Raw genomic sequence first — 22,600 nt, 5'->3', positions numbered from 1 at the left:
CATTCAGGTGGCATTCAGGTAGACAAAGCAGATGACAAAGAAATCCCAGGGGACAGCTGTTGAGGGACCAGCAGAGTTCCTTCCACTTAACAAGTGTTTTCTTGATTTCCTCCTGTGTTTGAGGGTCTTAAACCCTGCTTTCTACCACCCCCCACCACCAACTAGTTGTGTCCTGATAGTATAATTGGCAGTCCTAAGAGATAGGCAAATAAGCCAGCCAAAGGCTAAATGGACGTGTTTTTTATAGACCACCTCAAATCAGATATCAGAACTTTATATGAAGTTGCTCAAGTTAGAACAGGAGACGGAACTGCTCAGAAACGTTAACAGAGCCTTGAGAGAGGAAAATGTGCTGCTCAAACACTCACTCGAGAAAGTTGCTTCTGCCAAACCAGGTAAGAGACGACCCAAGTCCTGGCTGTTTACTTTTTAAACTTCTACATCTGAGAGGTGTGTTTGTATTTCTAAGAAATTCACTTAAAAAAAAAAAAGATTGTATGTATTTATTTGTCAGAGAGAGAGGGAGAGAGCACAAGTAGGCAGAGCAGCAGGCAGAGGCAGGGGAGAAGCAGACTCCTCACCCAGCAGGGAGCCTGATGTGGGACTCGATCCCAAGACCCTGAGATCATGACCTGAGCTGAAGGCAGAGGCTTAACTTACCGAGCCACCAGGTGCTCCTCTAAGAAATTTACTCTTTAATGAGTTGAACTAGATCTTATTTCATTAAAAAATGCAGAACTTCCCCCCACTTCTGCCGGGTAAGGTCTCTTTGGAGGGTCTCAGCGATGCTGGGTAACTGCTGCTGGGGAATGCCGTCAAAACACAAGTGCAGGCACTTGGAGGAACAGACGATTAAACAAATACTGTCTTTTCTCACTACCTCAGCACTTAAGCCATCAGATACCCTGAAGGTCCCTCCAACGCCAGCACAGCTGCCCGCAGCCAGGGACAGTCCTCACGTGTCTGCCCAGCGAGCCGGCTCGGACAGGGAGCTGGCCATGGCCCTGAAGGTCTTCTACCAAAGCATGAACGCGGCGAGAGGACAGTTTCTCAGACTGAGACATTATAAACCTCCCGTAAGTAACCAGAAGCCCGAGAGCAGAAGGAGATTTTCTCCATTAAATTCAGGCATTTGAGGGAACTGCACTGCCTGAGCTTGGGGAGGAGGGGGGAGGGGAGGGGGGTGGACACCTGAACGGAGTGGCCACGGCTCCCCTAGGTAGCCATCGTGGGACATCGTAGGACATCCGCGCATTCTTTGACTTTGTGATTAGCAGAGCATTCCCGAAATGCAAATGGGGCTATTGTTATAAACCAAATAAGATACTGTGGCAGAAAAACCATGACTACTTCAATAGATTCAGAAAAAGCCTGTGATAAAATTCAGCATCTTATCATGGTAAAAAAGTCTTAGCATATTAGGAATAAAATGTGCATTCCTGAATTTTATAAAGGCCATCTTAAACACAGAGCAAGCATAAGGCAGAGTGGCAAATCCTGAATGTTCTCTGTGTTGCATCAGGAAGAAGTCCGAAATGCCACCAATCAGAAGTATCTGTTTCCCACTGGACTTGAGGCTCTTGTCAGCACCACAAAGCAAGAAATACAAGGTAGAAAGATTGAAAGGGGGGAAACTAAATTATAGGAACAATAGCACATATTTCTACAGTATTTACTAAGTGCTTTAGAGTTACTAACTCAATTCTACAACAACCCCTTGCAGTAGGAACCAGGATTAGCCTTATTTTACAGTTCAGGGCCCTAAGGCACAAGAAGGGTTAAGTAACTTGTGTGAAGATACACAACTAGGTAAGTAGCAGGCCCAACCTCCAAACCCAGCCAGGGCCACTCCACAGTCTATATCCTTCCTATTACCCCAGGCGGCCTCTGTTTTTATTCCCAGATGACATGTTTCTGTAAATTAAAAATCCAGAAGACTCTAGAAATTAGCTATTGGAATTACAAAGTTGCTGGAAAGAAAATCAATATTTAAAAATTAACTGCATTTGAATGTAACAGCATCAAACAGAACTACCTTGTATAGAAGATGCCATTTATAATTGTATCAGATATATAAAGTACTCAGGCTTACAAATAACACAAAACTATAGACTTCCATGGAGAGCATTTTGAAACTCACTTGAGAGACGTTAAAGATGTAAATAAAGGGCGAAACACGCCGTGTCTGCATGGTTGGGCTGATTTGTTCTTGTAAATCTGTCACAGCTCCCTGAGAGTCCGTGTAATCCCAATCAAATGTAATGGGGTCTGACAAGATGATTCTGTCATTTAGATGGAATCAAAATAAGTGAAGAATAGCCAAGACCAAGACCCCAAAACATCGTAGGAAGACTGGCCCCACCTGACACCAAGGTCTGTTTTAATGCTACTGTAACACATGGTAACATCTCGGTCCCGATCAGATAAGGTGGCCAGAGGAAAAGGACAGAAGACCCAGAAACAGATTCACTCAGGACTGGGGACTTGAGAGATGACGGATGAGACGCAGTGGTCATGGAGAGGATGGATTTTTCAACAAACGGTGCTAGAATTAAGAATACCTACAAGGAAAAACGAAACTGGAGTCTTACCGAAGAGGACACCGAGATCACTTTCAGGTGACAACTGAGGACCCAATCATGGACGGTAAGAGCCTGGACACAACCATGAGCTCATGGTGGGACATGACAGGACAAACAGTGATGAACGCACCGACATTAATATGGTAAACTTGGGCCCATCTAGATACCCAAACAGAGCCAAAAGAAGTTCGGAAGGGTTATTTATAACACATTTAACCTACAGCGAACTAATATCCACAGTCAGGAACTACACATCAAAAGGATAAACAGCCCAGCAGGGGAAAAAAAAAAAGTGGTCAAAAAACCTAAACAGAAACTTCACAAAAGAACCAAAAAAGTTAATAAATATACAAAAAAGTGCTTAATGTCATTAGAGGTTTGGGAAACACTACCTGAAACCACAATGAAACCGTACCATAAACCCAACTGTACAGGCAAAATTTTAAAATCTCAAAAGCCTGAGTTGTGGCAACCGTCTGGAAAGAATGGAAATCGGAATGGCCACTTAAAGCATTTTTTTGCCATTTACCCTAAAAAAGTTGAAGCTACACCGTCCCCAGAAACCTGCCACTGTCCTCCAGGGAGTTCACTGGTCCTGCAGAGGATTCAGCCCCGGTGCCCTGAAGCAGAGGTTCTTGAAGTGTGGTCCCGGGCCAGCAGCTCCAGAATCATCAGGGGTCTTAGAAATACAAACCGAGGGCCCTGCCAGCCCTCCTGAACCAGACCGCTGGGGTGCAGCTCTGGGGTCTGCGCTTTAACCAGCCCTCCAGGTGGCTCGGTCTTGAAGTTTGAGAACCATCTCGCAAGACATTCAACATACGGAATGAATTCACTTCTCTCCTACGTGTCCAGAATAGTACTCATTATATACACCATTCTTGAGAGAATTGAGGAAACAGTCACACAGATCATTTCCTATTCTGTGGTTCAGTGAGGAAGTGGCTGGAAAACCCTAGAGAAACCCGGACCTACACACACTGGCTGTTCATACCATCTGCTTTCCACCCGAGAAGGAGCCCCAAACTGGAAACATCCCAGTGCACGCCCTCCTCGCCGAGGAACACCATCCTGCTGTGAAAACAAACTCCAGCCCCCCCGCCACACGGGGCCACACGGGGCATCTCAGCACAGACCGAGCTGACCCGTAAATCACAAAAGGCACCACCCAGTAGGATCGCATAAATGGTCAAGAAACAGGCAAAATAGACTGTTGAGGGCTGCATTCCAGGTGGCAAGTTAATGCTTAAAGTCAACAGGCTAGTGGTTATGCCTGGTGGAGGGGGTGAGCGGGAGGGGCTCGAGAGGCAGGTGCTTTCTGGGGCAGGTGTATTCACTCTAACACATTACAGGTACTCATTTGTGTGTTTATCTCATAATAAAAAAGAAAGAAAAGCTTTTAGGTGAAAAGCTAAAAAGAAGCCACAGCCTGTTTGTATTACTTCTCACTGCGAATATATAAACAACGACCTTCAAGAGAAAGTTGGGGTCAGAAAACACACTGGAGAAAATGGCCAAGGTACCTAGCAGCCATTTCACGAGTGATCCTGGAGGCAGAAACCGAGAAGACGCTCAGGGGCGGCCTGGGTGCCCGCGCGCATCTCAGCACCGGCCCCCTCCAGCCCACCCGCACCCCTGCAGCCTCTTCTCGGGCACCTGCTTACCTGGGGTGGGGGACTCGGCAGCCCAGCTTCCCCCGCCCACGGGAGAACCGCCAGCTCCGCACGGTCCTTGGCCGACCAGTCCTGGAGGAACACAGATCCTTCCAACCCGAGAAAGCGGCATCAGCTCAGCGCGGCTCCCCGTTCGCAGCACCTTCCTGGGGCCAGGGTGCTCCTGGGTGACACGCGCGTCTGCCAGCAGCTCTCAGCCGCCGCGCTGGGAGAATGTCCTGGGACCCCACTCAGTCCACACGTATTTTCACTCCCATCACGTGAGGCTACTGTCCTTTTTTCCCCTTTATTTTCAGGATGACGATGGATTGCTCCGACCGTTTGTGCACCAACAGTCGCAAAGGCTAAAGGACTTCGGGGAGCTGCTGGAATCCAGCTTGTGGAGACTGAAAAGCGATGTTGCTCGCATAGTGAGAGAGAAGAGAGCGGGCTTGCTGCACCCCGGCTAGCGTGGGCCGCTGACCCAGAGCACCTGCGCTGCGCCTGCCGCTCGCTGGGGCGGCCTGGGAGCTTGATGAACTTGGCCCTCTGCTGAGCTGGGCACTCAACATACCCAACCCATTTCTCAGACAGTTTCTGGCCTTCAGTTTGATTCCAAATCCTGTAAAAACGAACCCCGGGTGAAGGTGAGCTGGGAACGGGCCTGTCTCCAGCTGAATCCTGTTCAATCAGTCACTTCCCCACTGCAGCTGGAGGCAAGTGCCTTCCCCTCGATAAGCCTCTCATTCCCTAATATAGACGAAGGACAACAGTAGTGACTGGGGGTGGTTAACGAGCATGACAAATACAGGGGCGCCTGGGGGGCTCCTTGGTCAGGCGTCTGCATTCAGCTCCAGTCATGATCCCAGGGTCCTGGGATCGAGCCCTGGGTCTGGCTCCCTGCTGGGAGAGGGGGCTGCTTCTCCCTCTGCCCCTCCCTCTGCTGATACCCTCTCTCTCTCTCTCAAGCAAATAAATAAAATCTTTAGAATTATATAAAAGACTATAAAGCACTCAGAACAGGGCCTGGCACACTGAAGCATTGATACCTTTATAGTAAACGGCTTGAAAATTCAAATAAAGCTATTTTGATCAATTTCTTGCTGTCAGACCTGGATACAAACAGTGGTTTCAAACCCTCACTTTGCAGCCTTGCTCCGGCTCTGCTAACTCGGCCTCGTTGAGTCGATCTTCGAAACATCCCTCAGGCCAGCAGCTGGGCAGCTCGCGCCATGGGGCCCAGGTGGGGCGGGGTGGTGGTGGGGCAGGGGCCGGGGCAGAGAGTGCGATCTGCAGGGGATCAGTCAGGCCCAGGCGGTCTTGGCTCCACATGGAGCTGCCTGCCAGCCCCACAGAGGGTCACCGGGCACAGGTGGCTCTGGGAAAGGCTGCCGAGAGCCCTGACCTGGACGGCTGTTGTACTCACAGCAAGGCCCCGCGAGCCACCACGTGGCAGCTCCCGTCCTTCGTTAGGTTTCCAGGAGTTTGGCTCAGTTGTCTCCAGATTGAGGCATGAAAGGATAAACAAATCAGGCCTGCCCAGGACTCGGGGGAGGGGGGCAGGGGCTGCCTCTGGAGAGGGCATTCCTGCAGCAGAATGGGGGGGATGGGGGGACGGCTGATTGCCGCAAGAAACCAGGATGGCGGAAACAGGGGCAACAGGCCAAGTCTTTGCCCTGAAGTGTGATGTTAGGGGGATAAACAGGAGGTCACCGAAACTCCACTGGCAGGACAGGCTAGCTAGGAAGGCAGGGAATCTGGTAATTTCTGCTTAAGGATGGGGCCCAAAGGCTGTATCAGGGAGGCTTGGGTTTTTCCTGCAGCTCAGGTGCGGGACTAGTACACACATCAACTAAAAAACAACCTGCAAGCTTGCAGCCCGAGTGTGGAGCTCCATGTGGGGACGGCGGAGGGGCCTGGGGTCTGTAAGGCTGCATGGTGTCCTCAGGAGCCTGTCGGCGAGGCAGGCCAGCAGGGAGGCCCCAGGAACCAGGAAAGGCTTCTACCCCTTAGACTGAGCCTCAAAGTTCTCTAACAATTTGCAGAAATAACTGCAGAAAGGATGTGTACTTTTGGCAAAGGAGCAGCTAGAGGAGGCTTGTGGGTTACAAGGAACGTCTAGACGAGACACGCTTGTACACAGATGTATACACGCCAGTGTCCGCCTTAGAGCCACTCGGCACACACTGCCAAGCTGCAAAGAACATGATGCGGTCTGTGGCCATATCCACTAACCCCCAAATGCACCTCTAAACCATCCAGGCCTCAGCTCCAACCTGCAGACCTCCACGGAACCCACTGGTGTATTAGGATTCCGCCCTGTGGCTCGTCGTGAGATCTGCGGCTCCTGCACACCTCCCTGATTTTAGAGAGGATAAGACCTTTCCTAAGGGCCCACCAATGAGGCCACAGCTGAAACTAATTCCCAACCAGGCCGGGAAGAGGATGGGCAAGACCCCAACACCACCACCACAAACCTCCCTCTTCAAGCTAGGGCCCCGCTCAGAAGGGTCCCTCCACACGAATCAGGTTCCTGTCCATGTCGTGCTTCTCACTGAAGAGTAGAAATTTCATAAAGGCAGTGGCTGTCCTCTTTATGTCATGAATAGCACAGAAGACAATGTATGTGTTTATTATATGCTTATTACAAAAAGGAAATTCCTTTGCCTTATTTTAGGGCTTCAGTGGAAAACCTAGTTAAAATACAAAAAATAGGGGTGCCTCAGTGGCTCAGTGGGTTAAGCCTCTGCCTTCAGCTCAGGTCATGATCCCGGGGTCCTGGCCTCGAGCCCCACATTGGGCTCTCTGCTCAGCAGGGAACCTGCTTCCCCCCGCCTCCTACCTCTCTGCCTACTTGTGATCTCTGTCAAATAAGTAAATAAAATCTTGGAAAAAAAATAAAATACAAATAATAAATGAGAGAACAGTTCCGGTCAGGCAGTGCAAATCAACAGAAACTGGCCAGCTAGATCTTTAAAACCAATCACAGGTACAGAACTGTAGAAAAGAAACAACAGGCCCAGTTACTAGCAGTACCCAGGTCAGAGCCCAACTCAAATACCTACACAGGTCCAAACACAAAGCCACTGTTCCAGTGACAACTGTTTATTATTCAACTTAGGTAAGAGTCAAAAAGTCAGTGTCGATGGGTGAAAAAGTAGGCTAAAATAGCAAAAAAGTTTCATTTGGCAAAGGGCCAAAGAGTATATAGAGAAACTCCGTAGGTGAGGTCCCATTCAGCATCATAGCAGAAGGGAGTGGCCCCCTGTGACCACCGGCCTGACCGCCTCATCCGGGACCTGTCAGCAGCACAGAGGGAGGCGCCCACCCCAGCCTCTGATCCGCCAGCTCATGTTTAAAAACTGACCATGAATTCTTCAATGAAAAAGTCAAAGATTACTTCTCTCTCACAAGCAATAAAACCACAAAATCAGCTAAGATTTGAAATTTAGGGAAGCTAGTACAATTTCCTGCTTTTTAATGTGTACGTATTTTAGATGTGACAAATCTTTTTCACATACAGTCAGACAGGATAGAGAAGAATTTCAAATTTCAAATTAAGAAAAGCCGTTAATTCATGCACTTTATGCCTTCAGGTAATTCTTCAACGGTTTAGACTTCAGAGCTGCTGATGACACTAAATTCAATGCCGCGCTGGTTGAGTCTGTCAATCAGCTTTGTTCTGGAGAAGGCTGCTCCGGGGGTGAAGACCCCACCCCTGTAAGACGAGAACAAGGTCAATCCCCGCACAAAGCAAGCTCTAGCCCTCTCCTGGGGGGCGGGTCGGTGAGATTCGCTGGAGGCCTGGCCAGCAAGCCATGCAGAGAAAACCTTCATTCTGGAAAACCTTCATTCCATACACACTAGTTTGGGTTCCTTTCTCGAAATCAGCCAAATGAGCAAAGGAGCTATAAGCCAGGAGGAAACTAGCCCTCAGCAAACCCATCCAGAAGGGCTCAGCTCCCAGGGGGATTGTCTCTGTGGACTGCTGAGTGTTTGAGGGGGACACTGAGGGTCATCAGCCTAAGGGACCACTGCTGTCAGTAAAGGCAATCCTCAGATTCAGGGGGATGAAAAGGGACCTGAGTGAAATAAATTTAGGCAACATAAATAAGACTTAACATAGAAGAAAAAGAAGTTTTTTAAAAATCTAATGACTAAAATTTATAAAGTGCTAAATATTTTCAAAGGGTATACAGCTGACTCAAACAACATGCATTTGAACTGCATGGGTCCACTTATATGTTACTTCTTTACAGTACTATAAATGTATTTTTTCTTATAATTTAACATTTTCATTTCTCTAGCTTACTTTAAGAATGTAGCACATAATACCTCTGTCAACAGTAAACTATTCATTAAACTTGGGGGGAGTTAAACGTTACACATGCGTTTTCAACCATGCAGGGGTCAACTGTAGAATTATTTGGAAAAATTTAATTAGGCTTCACTTTATACCATTTTTATGTCACTGAACATTGTTTCAGGTCATGGCTACATTTATTTGTTTCTAAGCCTGCAAGCCTGGACTTATCTGTAAAGTTAGCCTACTTTTACAGTAACAGCTAAACACTCTAGTAACTGAGTCCACTTGATAATCATCTCGCCAAGATGCCATGCATCAGTTCCCACTGGCATCAGGGCTTCCCACTGCCGGCTGGGCGCCATCAGCGCTGGCAAGAGGCTCCTGACAAGACTATTTAACAACAGGAACCTTCCCTGGGTAGCTGACTCCTGCCCTGCACTACTTTTACAAGGAAGGAAAGCCAGCCTACATAACCCTGAAACTTCTCTATTTATCTCTGCATTGTTCTCAGAGGCCAGTCAGAAACTGTCCTCTCACAATTTTAATTTGCCCCTATCTTTGGATCAGAGGTACTGAAAATGCTTATGTGCAGACTCAATGTCTGAAAACTGAAAATAAGCTAAAATATAACATAGATGAAAATGACATCTTCGAATTAGAAGAAAACCAGACTCACGTCTTCGGAAGATCCGAGATGTCATTCAGAAGAGTCATGGCTGCCTGGACCATGGCTATGGAGGTGGCCACATAGCCAGCCTCTGCAGAAGACAGGAGATCAAAGCAAACTGTTAATGAAGTATGCATTTGGCAACACCCAAAAATCAAACGGTTGATTTGATAGCTCACTCTAGGTATACAGAATTTTCTCAAAAACTCTGTTCACTTAAAACTAATAATATTCATATAATAGTTATTAAGTTAGGATCTGTTAGTGCTTTAATTTTATTAACCATACTTCATTCTCCCAGCAATTACATGACATTAATCCCATTTTTTAAATCCTCATTTTACAGGGGAGGACACTGAGGCACAGACTTGAAGTCAGCAGCGGCTGGGCCAGGAGCACCCAGAACTGCCATGGTCCACAGTTCACGCCCCTGCATGGCCTCTGGGAAGCAACTGAAGCCAATGAGCCTAATTCCTTGTTTCTCTATCCACACACCAGGCTCCACTTAAAAAAAAAAGATTCCATTTCTTTAAGATAAACAACTGAGTAACAGAAGTCCAACTTAAGAAGTAGCTTTAAAAGAAGTCTAAAAGCAAATGGAACTTTAGTGTTTACAATTCTGCCAAATCACAAAAATATGATCTTAAAAAGCCTGGTGGGAATCTGAGAAGGCAAGATACAAAGTACCTTTGCCATCTGGCTTGATCGAAACTGCAAAACAGACCCCCTCTCATCTATCAGAGGTGATGGTAATTAAATGACAATTATACTAGAATTCACACGTAGGACTGTCTCTGTAGAGTTCTGAAAAATTCACACACCAAAAGTTCTTGAACTTTTTTGGGCGACCGATCCTTTCAACTACCCATCAAAAGCCTTTACCTACTCCAGAAAAATACACATGGATGCACACATTCTACAAACAATGTCAGTGTTTCACCTGGCCCACAGCTTTATGTTAAAATTTCACTGCTTTAAAGTGACTCTTGAGTATGAGAATAAATGTCAACCAGCCCCTTTTCTTATTAATATTAAAATATGCCACTCAGAATTACTAATAAAATTAGACTGTAACAATTTCAATCCTTCCTTCAATGGAATAATTTATATATATACATATATATATATAAGGGGATAAAAAAACAGAACAAACTTCACATAACTGCTGGGAGAATTATTTAATAAATAATTAGATTACTCATGTATTGATTTAATTACTTAATAAAATAATTTGTGCAAGTTTATCTCTAAAACAATGAAGCTTTAAGAAAAAAAACCTCACAATACTGCTTTCTGCCTTAAGACAATGTAAAACTCTGTAGCATTCTTAAGTCATATGTGAAATACCTGGTCCTTTCACCTGAGTACAAATTCTCATATTTGGTTTGTTCTTCTCGGGACTAAAGCCTTGGCCGTATCCTTGACCAAAGAACGTCAGTGTAAATGACGCGGCATCAATCTGAGAAGGAAGCAAGCATAGGCCTTATTTCAGGAACATGCCACTTCCTCCCCGAACCTGGTAAAACCTATTACTCTACTTCACAGGAGACATTTTCAATAGATGAAAACACCACTAATCGGCCAGAACATCCTATCATGCATTAAGCACCAGGCAAAAAATCAATCCACGCCCGGCTGGTGCTGGGGGAGGCTGAGGAAGAGGAGTGAGCGCGGACGGTTCTTAGCCTGGGGACTCCAGACGGACAGCACCTTGAAAACAGCAGTTCCAGAGGAACAGCTAGCCTGGTGCTGGCAGCAGAATGTGGTCATCTGGTTTCAGATTATCAGTTTGAGGAGACAGGACCAAACTAGCCAACAAGTAGTGGAAACACAGGCCAGAAAGAATTGGTACACTTGGAGATGTAAAAACCTGATTCAAAACATTAAATTCTAGAAGACTTATCCAAGCATCTTTCACAAGTTCTAAACTAAGAAAGAAGATGAATGAAGAATTCAGTTGTGGTCAACAAATTCTTATTAATGAGATGTCAGTCAAATACGTTTCCTGTCTTTTCTGGAGCTGAGAGCTCAGTGCGGGATACATATATATGTGTGTATGTGGAAACATACACAAGCGGATCTAATAACAATGTGAGACATGAATTAAAAGGTGCCAGACTAATTCAAAGGAGGGAATTATTAAATCTGTTGGGGAGTATGGGGCAGGGTTTTGAAATGTGTACACACACACACACACACACACACTAAGGGATGTGTACTACATAGAAAAGCGGAGTGGGCACCAGAGGGGACAAACCATCGTGGGAAGGCAAGAAGGGATGCAGGATCACGGTGGACCAAGGAACAGGGTGCCTCTCGTGTATTAAAGGAGGTGCAGACAAGGTCGGACAAGGTCGGACACACATGCAGCACTTGTCCTCACCCACCTGCAGCACACAGACTACCTGAGCATAACCCTCTCAGGCTGGGCACATATTCAGCTTTAGAACAAATTTCTTTTCTTCTTCCAAGATTTTATTTATTTATTTGAGTGACAGAGTGAGTGAGACAGAGAGACAGAGAGGGAACACAAGCAGGGGTAACGGCAGAGGGAGAAGGAGAAGCAGGCAGGGAGCCCGACGCAGGGCTCAATTTAAGGACCCTGGGATCATGACCTGAGCCAAAGGCAGACAGTTAACTGACTGAGCCACCTGGGCACCCTCTAGAACAATTTTCAACACAGTCTCCAAGGCTGCTATGATCAAGTAACCAGAGTTGGCATGAGCATGAAACCTACCCAGGACTGGAACACGCAAGACCTCGCTCCTCCAGAGGTAAGACTGTCAGCCAGTGGCCTCTCAGGGTGGGAACCGAAATCACCCCCACCGGACTTGGAGCCCACCCACCTGCACACCAGAGGTGACAACCCTGGCAGCTCATTAACATAACCAGTTTTTAAAGAAAGCGCAACGTTCAGGCCACATCCAGACCAGCCACACTCAAATCTCTGGTCAGCAGTTCTAGGCTCTTTGTCAAAGCTGAGAACCACAGCTCCGTACTTCCAGGCCCTACCCCACACCTACTGCGTCAGGACACTCGGACACAGGGTCCGGACGTGCATGCAGAAAAGCTCCCTGTGGCGTTCTGATACATAAACTCCCATGTAAGAATCACTGTCGATACAGTGCGTCAGGGAACCTGTTTAACAAAGATGATGACCAGGTCAGATCTGTCTTCCATCTTGAACAGCGATGGGAAGAAATATTTGCAAATCATATACCTGATAAGGGATTAATATCCATATATTGAGAACTTCTAAAACTCAACAACAAAAACACAAACAACCGATTCAAAAATGGGAAAAGGACTTGAATAGACATTCTCTAAAGAAGACCTACAAACAGCCAACAAGCGCAGGACGAGATGCCCCACAGCATGAATCCCTGAGAAGTGCAGATCAAACCACAAGGAGATACCACTTCACACCTGTGAGAATAAGCACAATAAAAAAACAGCCTGGGGGCGACTAGGGGGTTCAGTCGTTAAGTGTCTGCCTTTGGCTCACTCAGGTCACAATCCTGGGGTCCTAGGATTGAGCCCCATTGAGCTCCCTGCTCGGCAGGAAGCCTGCCTCTCCCACTCCCACTCCCCCTCCTTGTGTTCTGTCTCTCCCTGTGTCTCTCAGTCAAATAAATAAATAAAGTCTTTAAAAAACAAAATGAAAGAACAGGATGCTGCTGGCTGGCTCTGTTGGTGGCACACGTGACTTGATCTCGGGGTCATGGATCTGAGCCCCACCCTGGACCTGGAGATTACTAAAAAATAAACTTTTAAAAAGGCCAGGAACTAAGTGTTGGCAAGGATATGGAGCAATGGCTACCCTCGTGCACTGCTGGCGGGACCAGGACAGGTGGGGGGGGGGGGCATGACAGGGCCTGGAGCCGTGGAAGCATCTGGTGGCTCCTCAGAAAATTACAAAGAGATTTCCCACTGGAAATCTCTTTACCCCAAGGAAGTGACAGGAGGATCCTGCAGGTGTATCTGCACAGCCAAGTTCACAGCAGCACCGCTCAAGACAGCCGAAAGGGGGAAGAAACCCAAGCGTCCATGGATGGCTGGACGGAGACGGGGGTCGTACGCATGGGAGGTGTGGGTGTCTGCGCGTGTGCGGTGGGTGGGTATGAGTGTGTGAAAAGGAATCACTACTATTTAGCCTTAAAAAGGTATGAAGTCTGACACCTGCTACGACATGGAACCTTGAGGATATCATGCTCCGTGACACACGCCAGTCACAGAAGGACAAATACAGTCTGAGCGGACACACTCACAGACAGGAGAATGATGGTGGCCAGAGGCTGGGGAAAGAGGAGAAAGGCGAGTTATTGTTTACTGGGGACAGAGTTTCAATGCTGTGAGAGGAAAAGTTCTGCAGCCAGACGGCTGGGATGCCTGCACGGTCATGTAACTGCTGCAGACCAACGTGAGTTCGTGCAGAACGAGTGCTGTCACTGAGACGCGCGGATACCACCGAATGCGCACAAGTGGCTAAGATGGTACCTTTCATGTTACGTGCATTTTACCACAATTTCAGGCAGAGAGGAAAAAGAAAGAGAGGAACAAGAGCCTGAGCTAAGGTGCATATGATGGGTTTGTAGAAAAATCTAGAATGATGCCTACATTCGTGACTGGGCAGATGACAGCGCCACCAATCGAGATGGAAAACGAAGAGGAGAAAGAAGTTTCAGGGAAAGACGTTCAGATTCATGATGTGTGCAATTTCAAGTGCCCGAGGGACATCTGGGTCAAGAGGTCCAGAAAACAGGTGGACAAGCAGCCGATCGAAGCGGGTCTGCTGAGAACACTGCGGAGACAGCCCAGGCACAGTGCAGGGAAGGAAGAGAGCGGGCACCTGGAAGAGAAACGGTCTCAGAAGCCAAGGGAGCGAGCATTTCAAGGACAATAATGTCAGAGATATCAGACTGAATAGGGACCCACAGCATTCAAAACATTTAGCAGAATGAAAACAAACATCGACTCTACCGAGGGAAAAACGGGGCGAAGAAGGGCCGAGGACTCCTCTCTGGGCTGGCATGTGCACAGACAAGGAGAGGTGGGGGCGGACGGCAGGGGACACCACGAGGAAGTCAGCAGGAAAGGTGAGGCTCAGGCCGGTATGGTCCTCAGGTCCACTGCACTCAAGCACACGAACTCGGGCAGGTAACACCTGCTCTGCGGACTTCCTCAGCTGGAGGAAGCGGCTAATACCTTCACGTATATGACCCCGGGAGGACTAAATGCGATGTAAAGCACTTAGCTCCACACCTGCCACACAAGAAGGGCTCGATCTTTAAAAAGCACAGGTGGCGGGATTGTCTTGTCCAGAGTCCTTCCCTGAGCTGCCGAGAACGTGGAGACAAGAGCAGCGGCCACCAGCGGAGAGCAGGACTCCGAGGGGCGCACTACCCACGTGCTCAACCCCACCAGTGAGGCAGGAGCGGAAACTGCGGGGGCGGGGTAGACGGTGAGGAAAGCCCATGAGGAGATGGAGAGATCCCTAATTCAAAGCGACAGTATCAGCAAATGGTGCTCAAGTTCCAAGTTCCAGTGAGAGGGGGAAGCAGGCATTCGCCTCACGCCCAACCTCGCTGTCGGGGAAGGGAGGGCAGCTCCTGGTGGTGCCCAGAGCAGATGGAGCTCACAACCCAGGCCTGACGGGGGGTCTGTGAACCACATAGGGGGAAGGAGGGAGGAACTGGCATGGGGGGAGGAGGCACCGGCGTGTGCAGAACGGGAAGGGAAGCACTGGGGAGGAGGCAGTATGGAGGAGAAAAAGGAAGGCTAAACATTTCTGAGATCTCTGTGACGTCAGGAGAATAAAAGTTTGGAATCAGACGACTGGGTTCTCACCCCGGCTTGGCTAAGTACTCGCTGTAGGACTTTGGGCAAGTTACTTAGCCTCTGGGCCTCAGGCTCCTCTTGACCAAAGGAGGAGGAGCTTACTGTTTATGGCCACTTCAAGAGTGTTTGAAAAGACTGAGTCACCTAATTTATGTAAAGAACATAAAAGCACATCTGAAGCACAGTAAGTGCTCCAAGTTTTACCTTCCAGTAAGTGTGCTGAGGAAAAGTAAAAATGAAATAAAGAAAATCATTTAAGAGCTGTATACAAGAGAAAGGGTTACCTGTTTTTGCGTTGGACCTTGTTTTGAAAAATAACCAAAGGAGAAGAGCCATGGGAACTAAAAAAAAAAAAAAAAAAATTTAAAAACCTTCAGTGATATTTTTTAAAAATTTTTTGGAAAATACTTCTAAAGACCTAGTTTCATAAAAATACCACTTACTTTTATGAGAAGCTGCCTCCCAATGCCAAACTTCACAAAGAATAAAAAGAAAAGTCCCGCAAACATCAGCTTAATGACAGAAGTGATGCCTCCCACCGTCATGTAGGCGGCGTACTGGACCTAGATGAGGGCGTAAAGTCAGAATGTTACCCCCAACTTCTGCAGACAACACAATACAAGAATGTAAGCTACTTACAACTTCCTCTGTGGCCATAAACAGTGAGCAAAAGCAGTTTATGTTCTAAAATCTTGTTCAGAAACCAGACCTTGGGAGCCCATTTTTAAAATAAATTATTATAAGTGGTAATTAGCTTCCCTGACCTGAACACAAAAGTCCCTTGATCCATACATAAAAAGCCCACAACAATGTACCTAAACGTAGTAATTATACATTATAAGATACAGATTCTAACTACAACCTCTTCTATGAGAAAATAATCTTTTAAATTGAGATACAGTTTCCTCTCTTTTCCCCCCTGTGGCATGCTTTAGCTTTGGTCCTTTTTTTTTCCTTTCATTTTTTAATTTAAATTCAATGAATTAACATATAATATACTATTAGTTTCAGAGGAAGGAGTCAGTGATGCATCATCTTATATAATACTCAGGACTCTTTACAATATATACCCTCCTTAATGTCCACCACCAAGTTACCTCAGCCACCCAAAACACTCCCTCCAGCAACCCTCATTTTGTCTCCCATGATTAAGAGTCCCTTATGGTGTATCTCTCTCTCTGGTTTCATCTTGTTTCATTTTTTTCCCCTCCCTTCTCCCATGATCCTGTTTTGTTTCCACATACGAGATCATGACAGTTGTCTTTCTCTGATTGATTATTTCACTTAACATAATACCCTCTAGTTTCATCTATGTTGTTGCAAATAGCAAGATTTCATTCTTTTGGTGGCTGGATAGTATTCCATTGTACATATATACCACATCTTCTTTATCTATTCATATGTCAATGGACATCTGGGCTTTTTCTATAGTTTGGCTGTTGTGGACACTGCTGCTGTAAACATTGGGGTGAGGTACCCCTTCGGATCACTACATTAGTGATCTTTAGGGTAAATACCCAGTAGTGCGATTCCTGGGTCGCAGAGTAGCTCTATTTTCAACTTTTTGAGGAACACAGTTTTCCTCTTCAAGTCTCAGAAATGGGAGCAATTACTTCCCAGACCAAAAGGAGCAAGATGTTACTCCAGAGGTTGGAGGTCACAAGGAGGAAAACCCAGACATCTCACCAGCAACAGAGTATCCTAGCAGCCAAAACTCTCAGGAAGGGCTGTTGGGTGTTTAGGATACCAGCATTCCCAGCACTAAATTCGCTGCTGTTCTGTTTCATCAACGAGGTATGCAGCTGCCAGACCTGAGTTATGGGGAAAGCTACCTCCTCCCCCATGAAAGCAAAATGCTTTATCCTACCGATTCTTACACTTTCAGAAACTGAACCCTGCATTATTTAGCCTGCTCTTTTTTTTGCTTTGCAAACATAATAATCCTACATTAAACAGGTATGGGAAGGATAATGAACAGTACACTCTTCATTAAAAATTAAATCATATGCACTTACAGGTGACTGCTCCAAATTCTCGAACAAGTAGCGCTGAGTCCGCCTCACAACGGACACGTCTGATCCCAAGAAGGGAATGGAGTAGCTGTTCAGTTCTCTGCAGTAAGAAATCGGCCACCTGCAAGACAGACCCGCAGACCCAAGAATATGCTGCATTTTCTTCACTTACGGTTAACTCCGCAAATTTCTGAATAAAAAATGTAGCTTTTCTTGAGGCAGTAATGACAACAAAGATGGCAGATCTGCTCTCAATTACAATTTATCTACGTGTCCTGTGCTCCCCACACCTACACCAAACAAATGAGTGGGACAGAGCAGAGTTCCTCACAGCAGGGGCTCGCAACAGGTATGTTTTACCCCATCAATCTCCCCAGACAGTACGCTCATTTCAACAGCCAAACCCTAGTATGAGTTTAGAGTTCTCACATAAAAGTGCTACTAATAGACAATCTAGGGCGCCTGGGTGGCTCAAACATTAAGCATCTGCCTTCAGCTCAGGTCATGATCCCAGGGTCCTGGGATCGAGTCCCGCATTGGGGCTCCCCACTCTACAAGAAGCCTGTTTCTCCCTCTCCCATACTCCCTGCTTGTGTTCCCTCTCTCACTGTGTCTCTCTCTGTCAAATAAATAAAATCTTAAAAAAAATAGATAATCTACATTAGATCATGACACTTATTAAAATGGTGGTTTTACAGCACAAAATTAACTGATGTTTGATTTTGATAATGATAGTAAAAAGGCATAAAATTCATTTTCTCCCAGAATGCAAATATATTATTATATATGAAGTACTTAAGCTTAGAATAATGTATTAATCATACTATATTTAGCTAGGAAAACAATCCTGTATTCACTACAAAACAGTCTCAGGCTTTTCTAAGTGGCAGACTTTATTAATAACCACACCAACAGCAATATACTTAGATCTGATATGCTAAAGAATGGATTTTGGGGTGCCTGAGTGGCTTAGTGGGTTGGGCATCTGCCTTCGGCTCAGGTCAGGATCTCAGGGTCCTGGGATCAAGTCCCAAGTCAGGCTCCTTGCTCAGTGGGGAGTCCGCTCCTCCCTCTCTCTTCTGCCCGCCCCTCCCCCGCTCCGTGCCTCCCCCCCTCTTCTGCCCCTCCCCCGCTCATGCTTTTTCATTCTCTCTCAAATAAATATATAAAATCTTAAAATAAAAAAAGAATAGATTTTAAGTTAATATACCTTCTTTTCAATTTTGAACCAACAATTGGGACAGGTTTCAGATTTGACTCATTTCGCAGTTTTTTCAAATTACTCTGATCTGCAAAACCATAAACTGCAGACTTCCAGGTACCATCGTGAATGCACAACCCCTAATAAAAATTCAGAAAGTAAAGAAACATGTCTTAAGGGATAATGACAAAACATAAAACCAAGAAATTTACAAGTGTTTACAGAGAACAGAATTCCGCCTCTCTCTGAGCAAGGCAAAAATCCCTTTCTTAATCTCGAGATGAATCTCAGGCAGGACTCCCTGGCGTGATCATACTCGATATTTACACCCATGTGTGGTCCTTCTTCTTCCTTCCTACCCTCACTTATGCTCCTTGTAAATGCCACTGAGTTTTTTACCTATGCATTTCCACTCAACTAACTGACCATACTCCTTCAAAATTACCCTAATTCCTCTCCCTATGCTGATTCCTCGAAGTTTCAAGACGTGTCCCTGAGCACATTTATGTAACACGGACACAATGTACAGAACAATCCCGGCCCCGGCACAGTCGGGGTCCCACTGCCCCCAATGCACCTTACTCCAGACTCAAGTTATATAAATTCATCCCACATGAGTCTTGTTAAAATATATTTTTTTTAGTTTTAAGGCTCATTAATATTTATATTTTAATTTCTTCCCCCACTTCTTCAGTTTCTTTCTGGAACTGTAGGCAGCAGAGAACCCTTGCTTGATCTTGCCCAGACTCATTCGTTCAGTATTTCTCATCCTCAGTGTTTTCCATCCTTCCAGCGTAATTACACCCTCTCCACGGACCTCACCTCCAACGCCCATTAGACGTGAGGGGCAGAAAGGAGAACACGGGCGAGGATATAGCCTCGGACTTGACTCTTCTTGACCTCCTAACTTTCGGTTGGGCCTTTTAATTCTCTGTTACGTAAGTATTTGAAACTTCATTTATAATTCTGATTGTACATAACCTTTCAGGTAGTTTACCTTGTTTGAATGAACAAAGTTATTTAGAAATATTCAAAACCAATTCTGTTGCAAGATTTTTGAGAGAGGAGCATCAGTAAAACTGATGTGAAGACATTGTTGCTTGTTAATAAGGAGAATAATAAGAGAAACAATAAACCATCAGAAGCTGCAGGTGTTTATATCAGAGCTCTGACGACAGTGAAAGGCAGAGAGACACCAAACTTAATTCCCACTTTGATATGGATTCGTATCTTCTGTTGTGTTAAAACAAACAGAGCTAGAACTCTGAGGGGTTTCTATGTGAAACTACTCTCAATCTGGACCCAGTCAATGTGACCTGTTTGCAAACATTAAGATTCCCAGGGGCACCCTGCTAGCTCTGTCGGTGAAGCACATGACTCTTGATCTTGGGTACAAAAATTACTTAAAAGTAAAATCTTTAAATAAAAATTAAAAAATAAAAAATTTCCAAATACCAGGAGAAAACAGCTTTTTGGAAACCTAAGAATATATTCTTATACAAATAAGCTATCAAAAAGGCACAAATCAGTCCATTTTAAAAAACTGTTTACCTTATTGAAAAACATAAAGTACACAAAACATAAAGAGGCCATTTAATGAAATTGTAAAACAAATATCCCTGTAGACAAGGCCCAACTTCTGTCCTGCTTTCATGGTAATAAAGACAAATACTTGCTTTTCCTTAGAGTTTTACCACCTAAGTATTCATTCCTTGTGAATTTTGCTTGTTTCTAAACTTTACAGAAATGGAAGCCCACAGCCTATATTCCTCTGAGTTTGGCCTTTTCTGCTCAAGACTGTGATATTAAGATTCATCATGTGTTAGAAATTGCTCCTACTATGGAAATCAAAAATTACATGGAAACATATGAAAATGAAAACACGATAGTCCAAAACCTTTGGGACAGAGCAAAAGCAGTTCTAAGAGGGAAGTTCATAGCAATACAGGCCCACCTCAAGAAGCAAGAAAAAACTCAAATACACAACTTAACCTTACTCCTGAAGGAGCTAGGAAAAGAACAACAAGACCCTAAACCAGCAAAAGAAAGAAAATAATAAAAATTAGAGCAGATACAAATGATACAGAAACTAAAAAGCAACAGAAGTGATCAATGAAACCAGGAGCGGTTTCTTTGAAAAGATAGCAAAATTGATAAATCTCTAGCCAGAACCATAAGGAGAGAGAGAAAGGACTCAAACAAAATCACAGAAGAAAGAAGATAAATAATAACCAACACCACAGAAACACAAACAATTGTAGAGAACATTAGGAAAATTTGGGGACGCCTGGGTGGCTGTCAGTTAAGCATCTACCTTCAGCTGAGGTCCTGATCCCAGAGTCCTGGGACTGAATCCTACGTCGGGATCCTTGGCTCAGTGGGAAGCCTGCTGCTCCCCTTGCCAGGAAAATGCAAATCAAGGGGCATGTGGGTGGCTCAGTCAGTTAAGCAACTGCCTTTGGCACTGGTCTTGAAGTCCCAGGATCGAGTCCTGCTCTGGGCTCCCTGCTCAGCAGGGAGTCTACTTCTCCCCCTGACCCTTCCCACTCTCGTGCTCTCTCTTATCCTCTCTCTCTCAAATAAATAAAATCTTAAAAAAAAAAAAAAAGGAAAATGCAAATTAAAACTAGAATGAGAAATCACTTCACACCTGGTAGAAAGGCCAAAATCAACAACATAAGAAACAAGTGTTGGTGAGGGTGTAGAGAAAGGTGTGGAGAAACTCCTGCACTGTTGGTGGGAGTGCAAGCTGGTGCAGCCACTTGAAAAAACAGCATGGAGGTTCCTCAAAAAGTTAAAAATAGAGCTACCCTAGGATCCAGCAATCACACTACTGGGTATTTACCCAAAGAATATACAAACACTAATTCAAAGGGACACATGGACCCCGACGTTTATTGTAGCATTATCTACAATAATCAAATTATGAAAGCAGCCCAAGGGTCCACTGACAGACGAATGGATAAAGAACACACACACACACACACACACACACACACACACACACTGGAGTACTACTCAGCCATAAAAAAGAATGAAATCTTGCCATCTGCAATGACATGGATGGAGCTAAAGAGTCAGAGAAAGACAAATACCATATGGTTTCACTCACAGGTGGAATTTAAGAAAGAAAACAAACAAGCAAAGGAAAATAAAAGAGACAAACCAAGAAACAGACTCTTGAATTCCTATATTGTATTGAATCACCACATTGTACCCCTGAAACTGATATAACACTGTAAGTTCACTATACTGGCATTAAAATAAAAAACTTTAAAAAAGAAAGAACTGCTCTATTGCTGGCCTTTCCATTTTCTAAATGGTATCTTCTCATAAACAGACATTATCAATTTTAAATGTACACAAATTTATCACTTTTTCTTTCTATCTAATGCCTTCTCTGTCTTTTTTAAGAAACCATTCCCTATACAGCCTGGTGACTATAGTTAATCCTGTATTCCCTATGTGAAAGTTGCTAAGAGAAATCTTAAAAGTTTTCACCATAAGGGGCACCTGAATGGCTCAGCTGGTTAAGCATCAGACTCTTGGTTTCAGCTCAGGTCTTAATCTTAGGGTCATGAGTTCAAGCCCCATGTTGGGCTCCAGGCTGCACATGGAGCCTACTTAAAAAAAAAAAATTTCATCACGAGAAAAATAAATTTGCAAGTGTGTATGGAAATGGATGTTAACTTATTGTGATAACTGTATTTGCAATATACTGCAGTATATATAAATACCAAATCAGTATGTCGTACACCTGAAACTAATGTTATATCAATTATATTTCATTAAAAAATAATAAAATATATGGGGGGGGGAGAAGCCATTCCCAACCCTGAGGCCATGAAATGCACATCGTCTTCTAGAAGCTTCACTGTGTTGCCTCTCACACTGTAATCCACCTAAACTTGATTTTTTGTACACAGTGCAAAGTATGAATTTAATTTCATTTCTCTCCATCTGGATACCCAGTTGGCCCAGCATCACCTCCTGAAAAGCTCCTTTCCCATAAATCAAGTGCTCACACACGTGAACTACTCTGAGCTCTTTACTCTGTTCCAGGCCTACTGATGTCCCACTGCCAATGTAATGCACTGATTTAATAATGAGTCTTGATACCCAAGAGCACCTTTCTATCTTTTTCTCCTTCAAGAATGTCTTGGTTATTATCAGCCCTCTGCATTTCCATATATATTTTAGAATTAGCTGGCCAAACTGCACACCAAAACAAAATCCTGTTTCAGATTTTGATTGGAATTACATGGGATTACAAATCAATCTGAGGAAAACTGACATCATAACAAAACTGAGTCTCCCGATTCATGAATATGGTGGATCCTTCCAT

At 45.1% G+C, this 22,600-nt stretch overlaps 2 protein-coding genes across 2 annotated transcripts in view; one reads left to right on the top strand and one right to left on the bottom strand.

The window, feature by feature from the left end:
* LOC116576795 (kinesin-like protein KIF28P) overlaps positions 1 to 5,077 on the top strand; it is a 40,783-nt gene extending 35,706 nt beyond the window's left edge. The window contains exons 19-21 of the mRNA XM_032319369.1: positions 248 to 395; positions 886 to 1,076; positions 4,549 to 5,077. Coding sequence (XP_032175260.1) covers positions 248 to 395; positions 886 to 1,076; positions 4,549 to 4,701 — 492 coding nt within the window. The 3' untranslated portion in view covers positions 4,702 to 5,077. The remainder of the gene's footprint in view (positions 1 to 247; positions 396 to 885; positions 1,077 to 4,548) is intronic.
* A 2,126-nt stretch (positions 5,078 to 7,203) lies between these two features.
* The window catches only part of SCCPDH (saccharopine dehydrogenase (putative)), a 34,291-nt gene continuing 18,894 nt past the window's right edge, over positions 7,204 to 22,600 (bottom strand). Inside the window, exons 6-12 of the mRNA XM_032318375.1 lie at positions 18,265 to 18,395; positions 17,058 to 17,175; positions 15,486 to 15,605; positions 15,327 to 15,383; positions 10,552 to 10,663; positions 9,214 to 9,295; positions 7,204 to 7,949 (exon numbers count right to left, since the gene is read on the bottom strand). Of these exons, the coding sequence (XP_032174266.1) occupies positions 7,844 to 7,949; positions 9,214 to 9,295; positions 10,552 to 10,663; positions 15,327 to 15,383; positions 15,486 to 15,605; positions 17,058 to 17,175; positions 18,265 to 18,395 (726 nt within the window). The 3' untranslated portion in view covers positions 7,204 to 7,843. The remainder of the gene's footprint in view (positions 7,950 to 9,213; positions 9,296 to 10,551; positions 10,664 to 15,326; positions 15,384 to 15,485; positions 15,606 to 17,057; positions 17,176 to 18,264; positions 18,396 to 22,600) is intronic.

Source organism: Mustela erminea, chromosome 17 (assembly GCF_009829155.1).
Source record: "Mustela erminea isolate mMusErm1 chromosome 17, mMusErm1.Pri, whole genome shotgun sequence".
In the NCBI taxonomy this organism is placed as follows: Eukaryota; Metazoa; Chordata; class Mammalia; order Carnivora; family Mustelidae; genus Mustela; species Mustela erminea.
This window is presented reverse-complemented; position numbering and strand designations above follow the sequence as displayed.